The sequence below is a fragment of the Erinaceus europaeus genome, chromosome 3 (genome assembly GCF_950295315.1).
Source record: "Erinaceus europaeus chromosome 3, mEriEur2.1, whole genome shotgun sequence".
NCBI classification, from domain to species: domain Eukaryota; kingdom Metazoa; phylum Chordata; class Mammalia; order Eulipotyphla; family Erinaceidae; genus Erinaceus; species Erinaceus europaeus.
The window spans coordinates 47,051,751-47,061,690 of NC_080164.1; the positions used below are offsets into that span (position 1 = coordinate 47,051,751).

Sequence of the window (9,940 nt, forward strand, 5' to 3'; positions counted from 1 at the left end):
AATGGTGGCTACCCTGACTTCACCTCACAGCCAGAGAGAATAAACCCCCTGGGAGGGGTTTATCTGATATGACCAGATACTAGGTTGTAAAATGAGCTCAGATTTGCAGCTACCAACCATCCTCTAATTTAATCTTTGATATACCCAGGCCAATTTAATTAAACAGTGTGTGTTGGCAACAGTGGCTTTATACCCAGGGAGAGATCCCTTTCATTTAATTGCCGTATTGGCTTTAGAGGCACAATATCACCAGGCAGTCTTAGCTTTTATCAGAACCCTTATTCCCCGGTCATATGTTTTAATAAAGCTACAGGACATATGGTAGCACCAAATGTTTGATTTTATCATCTAAGCCTACAGGTCATGGAAATTACTAGTCTGGCACACATTTTTTGGGTTCCCTATTTTAAATCAAAGAGTGCGAATTTCAGGTAGTTATTTCTGATAATGACAGGATGTTTATTTTTGTATTTACTGATTGTATGTGAAGATTTTTCAAAATTCCAACTCTTCATTTGCAATTCCTGGCCATGATTATATTTTTCATACTTCCTATAACTTCAGTTTATAGGATGGGAGTAAAACAATATTCTGGTTGTGCATGACTAGGGAATAACCAATCTGAAGTTTATGTCTGGATTTTTATTCTTTAGAAAGCATTCTGGTGATACTCATTGTGTCCATCAGATAAAATTTCTGGGTTAAACCATTCTGATATCATTTGGTCCTTTTGGTTGCTTCAGAAGTTAATAAAGACTAGTCAACTCCCATGTTCAGCGAGGAAGCAATTACAGAAGCCAGACCTTCTACCTTCTGCAACCCTCAATGACCCTGGGTCCATGCTCCCAGAGGGATAGAGAATAGGAAAGCTATCGGGGGAGGGGGTGGGATATGGAGATTGGGTGGTGGGAATTGTGTGGAGTTGTACCCCTCCTACCCTATGGTTTTGTTAATTAATCCTTTCTTTAATAAAAAAAAAAATTTAAAAAAAAAAGAAAGAAAAAAAAAAAGAAGTTAATAAAGAGTGAGAAGGATTATGAAGTCATCAGGTACTTTTGGGCTCTCCTTCCCTTCTCTGAGCATAGACTCTTACTGAAATACATGTAATTTGGAGCCTCAAAACAGACTAAGATGGAATTATCCTTTGTAACAATTATTTAATAACTCTTGGTGGAACAGTTAAAGTGTGTTTCATCTTAATATGGGCCCAGACATACATCAGAGGTACAAAAAGAAGTATTTTTTTAGTTCCCTAATTAATTTAATGTGCTAAGCCAAAATAAAAGATACATGACACAGTTTGAGGAAATTAAAACAAAAATAGGGTTGGTGATTAAAAAGGGGAGAGGAGTTCGAGGTGGTGGCAACCTTGCTTAGCAAGGTTGCTAAGCACACACATTATTACCATGCTTGAGGACCCGGGTTCAAGCTCTCCACCTGCAGGAGAAGCTTCCCTAGTTGTGAAGCAGGTCTGCAAGTGTCTCTCTTTCTCTATCTTACCTACCACTCTCAGTTTCTATCTGGCATATCAATAAAATAAAATAAAATAAAATAAAATAAAACAAATAAATTTAGGCAAACCATGAGGTTAAGTACTGGACCTAAGCCTAAGCTGGCCCTCTCAACCCCACCCTTTTCCCCCAACCTACACCCCGACTCCAACAACAACTAACTTTATTAAGCTTGGTTGTCATAGGGCATCTGCACTTATATGCCGTTGGTTCTACAGAAGGAACAGGGCCAAAAGTGTGACATTAAGGAAGTTTAAATCTTTCATTGTTGTAGATAGGCTACTTCAAACATGTTTTCCTACCAGGCTATCTTCATACGTTACCTGTTCACTCTGAAAACTCAGGCTTTCCCTACAAGAACACACTCATTCCTGAAATGACCTAACTGCCAACAAGATTTAATGTCTGTCTTCTGTTTACAGTTATTTAGAATCTTCTTCTCTTGACTACTTTATTTCTTGTGTTCCCACCACCAAAATCCCCTGAGGGAACATGAATGCCTGTGTTTCCCCAAACCCACCAGCATTTGTTTTGTATTCAGAGTGCCAGTTGTGGAGCTTTGCAAAGGCTGGTGGTTCTCTGCCTCAGTCACACTACACCTCCTCTAAAAGAATGGAAAGGTTGAGAGACTTAGCCTATTCAGGAGAATCCTTTAAATGCATTTTTCCAACCCTGAAAAATAGATTCATGATGAAAGAAAGACCTGAAATAGATTTGACTGGGGTCTGGCAGTGGCAGACCTGGCTGAGTGAATGAACATATTACCTGGCATAAGGAACTGGGTTCAAGCCCCTGGTTCCCATCTGCAGGGGGAAATTTCACACATAATGAAGTAGGGCTACAGGCATCTCTCTTTCTATCTCCTCTTTCCCTCTCAATTTCCCTGTCTCTATCCAATAATAATAAAAATTAAAAAAAGAAATAGGTCTGGCCATATTTTGAAAGAGACAAATTCCCCTTCAAACCTGGCATGCACTTTTGTGATTATGTTAGTGATTTTTTAAAAGCTGTTGGAATTTAAGTATGAGTTCCCCATGACTCACCATGAAGGCCAGGGACAATGCTTTGAGTTGGCTAGTTTATAGTTAACTTGTCCAGGAACCTACTTTTAAAAATTTTTTTCTTACAGATGTAACTTTTTTTTTTAAAGATTTTATTTATTTATGAGAAAGATAGGAGGAGAGAGAAAGAACCAGACATCACTCTGGCACATGTGCTGCCAAGGATCAAACTCGGGACCTCATGCTTGAGAGTCCAAAGCTTTACCACTGTGCCACCTCCTGGACCACCAGATGTAACTTTTTAATGGGTTATACATGTGCTTCCCACTCAGGATATGATCAAAATCCCCACCACCACCTTTTTTTTTTTAATTATTCAAAATGTAATCTAACACTTCAAGCATCCAAAGTGTTCTCTAGATGCTTGCTTGTTTTTGTTGTTTGTTTGTTTGTTTGTTTGTTTTGGGGGGGCTTCTGATATTTTCTGCACCAAAATTAAATTGATTGAATTCAGTTTAAATTTTTCCAAAACACTAACTCCAGTCAAACTAGTGTTCATTTTCACTATTCATGTATGTGTTGACTTGACTAACTTCAGCATTCTTTTTTTTTTTTTAAAGAGAGAGTTTGCTCTCCTATAGAATTAGTTTAAATAATATCCGCTTTGGTGGGGGGGATAGTCTTGGAAAATGAGAATTGTGCAACTGATGCTCTGTCAGAAAATGGCTCCAGGGTTTTGAGGTCCTTTGCTCGGCAAATCTTCTTCTGGGAATTTTTTTGTTTCTCCCTTCTATTGAATTTCATTCCAGAATTTATCTGAGAATCACTGTAAAAGATCTGATATCAGTATATTTGCCTGAAAGATAAGAATTATGTCTTTCCACATACATTGTAAGGGAGAAAGTATTCAATTTATTTTCTGTTACCGACCTTTGTATCACCATGTAGTTGCACATCATGAAATTGTAATGCAAGGAAAAGTGTATCCTCTCTAAAATCATATTCTTCAACTAATATTCACAAGACCTTTCAGTGCCAGTATACAATTTAACTTTATTAAAGACTCTAATTTGACATTCAACCAATGCATTCTAATTATTAGAAAAGGAACATTAAAATAGAGGGGAAACTCCACTATTTTTTTGTTTCTGGAAACAATATTTAAGATCAGAACTATTTAAAAAAAAAAAAAGAAGCACTGCTAAAATGTTATAGGACTCAGAGAAACATAGTATTTTTGTATAGTATCTTCTAAAATGTTCAGGTCGCTCTCTCTCTCTCTCTCTCCATCTCTTTACAGTGTAATATCTGTAAGTGACTGGTTTCCCAATAAACTGATTTTGATGCCGCTCTTGCTGTGTTCTGTGTGCTTAATTCAAGCATAAATACCTTAGCAGGGGATAACTTTTAGCAAATATTTCGACTAACTAATGGTTTGTATAGGAGGGGAGTGGGTGAAATGGGGCGGACCAGTTGAATTACCTCTGCAGAAATTCTGAATCATCTATAGAATCCAAACCATTCTGCCTAATGTTCCTGTCCCATTGTGTTGGGGAACCCATGATGAAATGATACCTTTATCCCTAGCCACCCTTTCTCTGGATTCTTCTTGCTTAGTTACATATGCCTTTTTCCTGCCCTTTTGCTAACATGTGCCCAATGACATACTTCTAACCTGCTAATATTTCTTGGAAGGTAAGCTGCCTTGCATTCTGATAATTGTCTATTTGATTTTAAAAGCCAGAGCACCCTGAAGCCCCTCTACCTAGACATAGTTTACTAATTAGAGTTCACAAGTACTGCTCTAACTACTCATACCTTTTACTTCTTCTGCTTAACGAACTTTATGTTGAGTTCATTTAAGCAGAAGAGATCTTTGCTAACTTAGAAGACTGAAAACAAAACTCCAGAGCAACTCCAGCTGAAAATGATTCATTTAATTTGAGTTTGATGATGTCTTTCCCCTTTAGAAAGTGCTTTCAGTATTCGGATTTGGGGGGCACACTTTGACTTTTCAAGCTGTGCTTGTGCACTAAATCATCAAGTAAACTTGAATTTATCCAAGCAGCCAAGCTCTGCTGCTTTGGGGGGGTAGGCCTGGGGAAAGGTGTGTCCTCAGTTACAGGTAGTGTGGAACAGATGACCACATGTTGGATACTGAATTAAATTTGTCCCCAGACAGTATTTCTACATAATCCAGAACTGCCATGGTATATGTGGTGATGAGTGACTGGGTTTGTTTTCATTCCATCATGAGCCAGTGCCAGGTAGAGCAGGTGTCAGTGCCTGGCCTCACCAGTAGGAGCATCGCATAGTGCCGCTGAATGTCTGTGTGCCTCACATCTCCACCTCCTTTCCTACATATTGTGCCTATCATGTTCCAAAATGTGAGACAGTGATTGGTTGTGTTCCAGTTTGTGTGCAAATTTTTTGCCTGTCTTTTATTTTTCTGGATTTTTGTTGTTGTTGTTGTTGTTGTTGTTCCATTTCCAACATCTGTCATTTGATCCATGATGTTTCTACTGCGGGTTGACCATAAATGTTCCAAGGAGAGATAAACTGACCTGTCCATTAATTCTACATTTTGTGCTTTTCTAGGTCTTCAGAGAGAGCCCAATCCTTGTCCTGTAATAACTGTAGAGCACTTTAAAGAGTCAACGGGTGTTAAAGGCCTTCCCTTGTATCCAGACCCATCTAGAATGCCTTGCACAAAAACTCAGAACAGTTTAGAATCTGAGTACTTGACTAGAGATGGCCCTTCAAGCAACAGTTCATTCCACAGCAGTGAAGAGGAAGGGACTGACCTTGAGGGGGACATGCTGGACTGCAGTGGCTCTCGGCCTCTCCTCATGGAGTCTGAAGAAGAGGATGATAGCTGCAAGCTTCCCCAAGGAAAGCTGGGAGGAACTATTCCATTCCCTCAGCCAGAAGTCTCCACTGAGGAGGCAAAGGCAGTACAAAGTGGAAGAAGGAACCAGTTCCAGACTCTTACGCAACCACCTACTGATGACCTTGGTGAGCCAGATGTTTTTGCCACAGCACCCTTCCGGAGCTCCAGGGTTCCAACTGGTGACATGGACATTTTCTCCAATGCCCCATTTGTCTCCAAGGGCAGTGTGGCTGCATCTCAGCCAGAGGAGGCAGACGTGTTCTTGAGAGCGCCATTTACCAAGAAGAAAAGTATGGAGGAGTTAACAGTCACCCAGAGCACTCCACAGGACTTGCCTGCACAGGGCAGTCTCCGAAGTCAGACAGATGATGCCCCTCTGCTGTCAGGCCTCGACAAAGCAGTGTATGCCTCTATGCGAGCTCAGTATTCCACAGCGGGTTTTGTCCAGCAGGCTAATCTTCCCTCCCATTCTGTACAAACTGCAGATCATGTTGACATCATCTCTCCCAGGGCCTCCTTTCTGGAATCTGGAGGCCATCCTAATGACAGAAACAAAGGACCTCAGCCCCAGAAAGAAGCTGTGTCCGGCTCTGTGGCTGGCAAACCATTCCGCCCCCAGTCTTTATCCAAATATTCCCGTCACTATAGCCCAGAAGATGAGCCAAGTCCAGAAGCCCAGCCCATTGCTGCCTACAAAATTGTTTCACAAACCAATAAGCAGTCAATAGCTGGCTCTGTCTCCATCACATCCCTTTCCTCTAGGACTACAGAGCTGCCAACTGCTGATCCTTTTGCTTTAGCACCCTTTCCTTCCAAATCAGGCAAGCAGAAACCTTAGGAACAGTACCTAAGCCTTAGGGCTGTCTCTTCCCCTCCCTCCATACTGACCACACCACACACAATTATCTTTCTGTTCTTTTCATCAGAGAAGTTCTATCTATACACTCAGTTGCAGGAATATTTGGTTGAAACTTAAATTATGCTCATCGTTTTGCTTATATTAATTTCTGAGCTTTTAGTTCTTTTCTATCTCCCCTTCTACCCAGAATGCTTTTTCCCACCACAGATGTTTTAAATCTAGAAAGTACTTCACCCCGACATTCAAGGGGACGTTTTTTATTCCTAGTTTTAATTCCTGTAGTTCTTCTGAGTCATGTTGATTGAGGAATCATGATTAGTCCTCTAAGACTTGACGTAATACTCTTTTGAAGGGGGGATAGATATTTCTGGAAAGTAGTGCAAGATTAAAGTCCTGCACATCAAAAGGAGGTGTAATCCTGCAGATACTAATCATTCCTATAAAACCAGCAGCTCTGGAAGAGTTCTCTAAATCTATTTCTGAGTCTGGAGGGGCCAGGCTGCCCTCATACATAAGCTGCCCTCATACATAAGGCTTATAATATGTGTCAAATTCTTCCCTACATTGAAATGTAAACAGACAAGGTGTCTTTGTCATGTTCATTAGTGTTGAGCCTTCCCTGTGTCCACCCTTTTTAAGGTTAGTATGAGTGAACAGGTGTCTGTGTGTGTGTGTGTGTGTCTTACATTTGTGAAAGTTTGTGTATGCGTATATATGCACATACACCAGCACAGGAAACTTTTTTTTCCCTTTAGGTAGATCCTGTCCCACCATGCCTACCTCCATAATCACTCATTTACTGACATTTGTCTCCTGACCTAACTGACTTGAACCCTATTTTGTTCAATTTTATGCCAAAATTGAGTACAATTAAGTACAGGAAAATCCTGCTGGAATGAAAGATTCAAAGTAATATTTTTTAAAGAGTACTGAAAAGCTTAAGTCTGAGTTAAGTCTGATTCATTGCAGAATCAATTAATCATGAGGCTAGGTCACAGGCTGGATATGCTTTTCTTGTTTTTGTCCAAATGCCTGTCATCTTTCGCTGTTGTCCTTTGAGTACGTTGTATCAGAGACAGGCAGATCAGCTTGGGAGAATGGGAAGGAACTAAGTGAACCATAGAAAACCTTTCAATATCCTATCCGGTAAAGTATACCGGATAGGTAACTGACTTGTGTTTTTGAAATGTCTTCTGTTTTTTGAAAGATATGAGTCATTCCTGGCCGTTTTCATACCCTTTATAATTAGTGCCTTAAAATGAAGCTTCTCTGTAGGGAGATTTCAGCTGAGAAATGGAAAGAGTTGCTGTACCATGTTTCAGCTTGAAAGCTTCCTATGACTTGTAGCAAGTGTTAGTGATTTCTGCATTAGCTGGAGAAGCTGGGAGATAACCTTACCAAACCAGATTAATGATTTAAGAATTATTGGAAATTCACCCAAGAATAGTCTTTAAATTTGAAGTTCAGAGATCTTGGCAGGAAAATGTAAGACTTTTTTTGAAAATTTATTCTTCATCTGTTTTAAATGTCCAGCTTAAAAAAAATTAACCTTTTCACATAAATAAATGGCACTGGATTAGAGCTACCAGCCATGATTTTCCAAATTATTTCAACTGTGCTAGAAACCAATGTCTTTTTAACCAATTACCACGTCTGCTTTTTCTAGTAACAATGAATGCAAAATCATCTTTCCAGCTGATAGGGTAATCTGGATTAATGCATGTGATTCTTTGTGCCTCAAACCCTTTTCCTTTAGTTGTTAAAAGTTATCAGAGATGGAAGTTAAAAAAATGGTATTAACCATGGAGAATTCTCATCCCAGTCAAAATTTTATTTTAAAAAGGAGGTCATTCTAATTCATTCTTCCAAATATTCAATGTTGCCTCTGTATAACATTCTTAGAAAATCTTTCCGGGAGTCGGGCTGTAGCGCAGCGGGTTAAGCGCAGGTGGCGCAAAGCACAAGGACCGGCATAAGGATCCCGGTTCGAACCCCGGCTCCCCACCTGCAGGGGAGTCGCTTCACAGGCGGTGAAGCAGGTCTGCAGGTGTCTATCTTTCTCTCTCCTCTCTGTCTTCCCCCTCCTCTCTCCATTTCTCTCTGTCCTATCCAACAACAACAACAACAATAATAACTACAACAATAAAACAATAAGGGCAACAAAAGGGAATAAATAAATAAAATAAATATTTTAAAAAAAAGAAAAGAAAATCTTTCCTTTGAGTACTTGGTCACTTCTCTTAATTGAGTAGCCATTTTTGTTTTCAAGGTAATATCCATAAAGTCACAGTGGTTTTATTATACAGGTGAGTAATCATTTGCATTTATAACCTTTTTTTATTCTCATTGGAGATCTGTGACGAATAGACACTGCACAAACCTTTTTTTTTTTTTATGAGAAATCAGTAAAAAATACGCAGATTACTTTTTGATCTTAATGGTTTCTGAAATTTTTATTATTGGTTACATTATTTATTAGCTAACAAGTAGAAAAATCGTTCAACAATCTTTAAATTATATAATTTAAATGCATCGTTTAAAGATAAAATGTTCTTGCTGGAGGCTATCATGAATCAGAAAATCTGGAAAATAGAATTTTAAGGGAATTGAGGTTCTCAGGATGTTTTGAATTAGTAGCAAATGCATGTTTCCAGCAACTATACTTCAATGAGTTGACATTAAAGAGAAAAAGGAAATACAGAGGCAACAGAAGTACTGCACTTCTTGTTTAGTTTGTTACTTGTTTTACACATCAGACAGGGAATATAGAACTTGTCATTTTCATTTCAGTGGAACACAATGAGCTAGAATATATTTCGACATAAACTATTGAACCACAACAGGCACTGATGAATTCTTAAATAACACATGTTAAATAACAGACACTATTGAAGTATTGAGGTTATCTTATGTGTGGTGAAGTGTTTAACATAATTGTTCCTTAGGCTTTGTATACAGCTCTTTTAATTCTAAATCCTTGTTAGAATGGGAAATGGAATGAATACAATTTGATGCTTAAGCAGATGCTGGGCAGTGAGTGTTGCTAATCTAGATTGTCGACACTCACTTTGGGCCCACTCATTGTTGGGTTTAACATTTCATATATGTAGGTTGGTATACATATGTTTACATGCCCATGTTAAATCTGAGTTTAATCTGACAACTTGGATTTCTGAATTGGGGGGGGGATCATCAATGTCTTATTCATATATTTACCAAACTTTAGAATATGCACACATTGGTATTTTCAATTATTTTGGTGGACATTTCACTGAAAGTACCAGATTTCAAATTTATTTAAAGTAAGTGTAGTGCCTGAAAAATAGCTCAGCTTCTAACACTTGAGCCTGGTATGCCTGAGGCTCCTGGTTTGATTACTGGCACCGCATATACCAGAGTGGTGCTCTGGCTCTTCTCTCTCTCTCCCTCCTCTTCCTCTCCTGTCTTCTGTCACATGTGACTCTATATCATATGAAATAAATACTTTCTTAAAGTAAATAAAATCACCAGAGTGATTTAACTAAAAATTAAATCATGTTGTATTTGCTTTTATATTGAAAATGTAGATCTTACAATATGTATGCATTATATAAAATAGGAAACTTTCTTTATAGGAAACTAGAGAAGGGTGGGATCCAGCTCACTCTCCAGCAGGAAGGATACAACTTAAAATGAAGTC

At 38.8% G+C, this 9,940-nt stretch overlaps 1 protein-coding gene across 12 annotated transcripts in view; it reads left to right on the forward strand.

The window, feature by feature from the left end:
- The window catches only part of AAK1 (AP2 associated kinase 1), a 232,979-nt gene extending 225,133 nt beyond the window's left edge, over window positions 1-7,846 (forward strand). For all 12 annotated transcript variants that reach the window (XM_060187139.1, XM_060187138.1, XM_060187143.1 and 9 more), the window contains one exon: window positions 5,111-7,846. In XM_060187139.1, the coding sequence (XP_060043122.1) occupies window positions 5,111-6,240 (1,130 nt within the window). In that variant the 3' untranslated portion in view covers window positions 6,241-7,846. The remainder of the gene's footprint in view (window positions 1-5,110) is intronic.
- The last annotated feature ends 2,094 nt before the right edge of the window (window positions 7,847-9,940 follow it).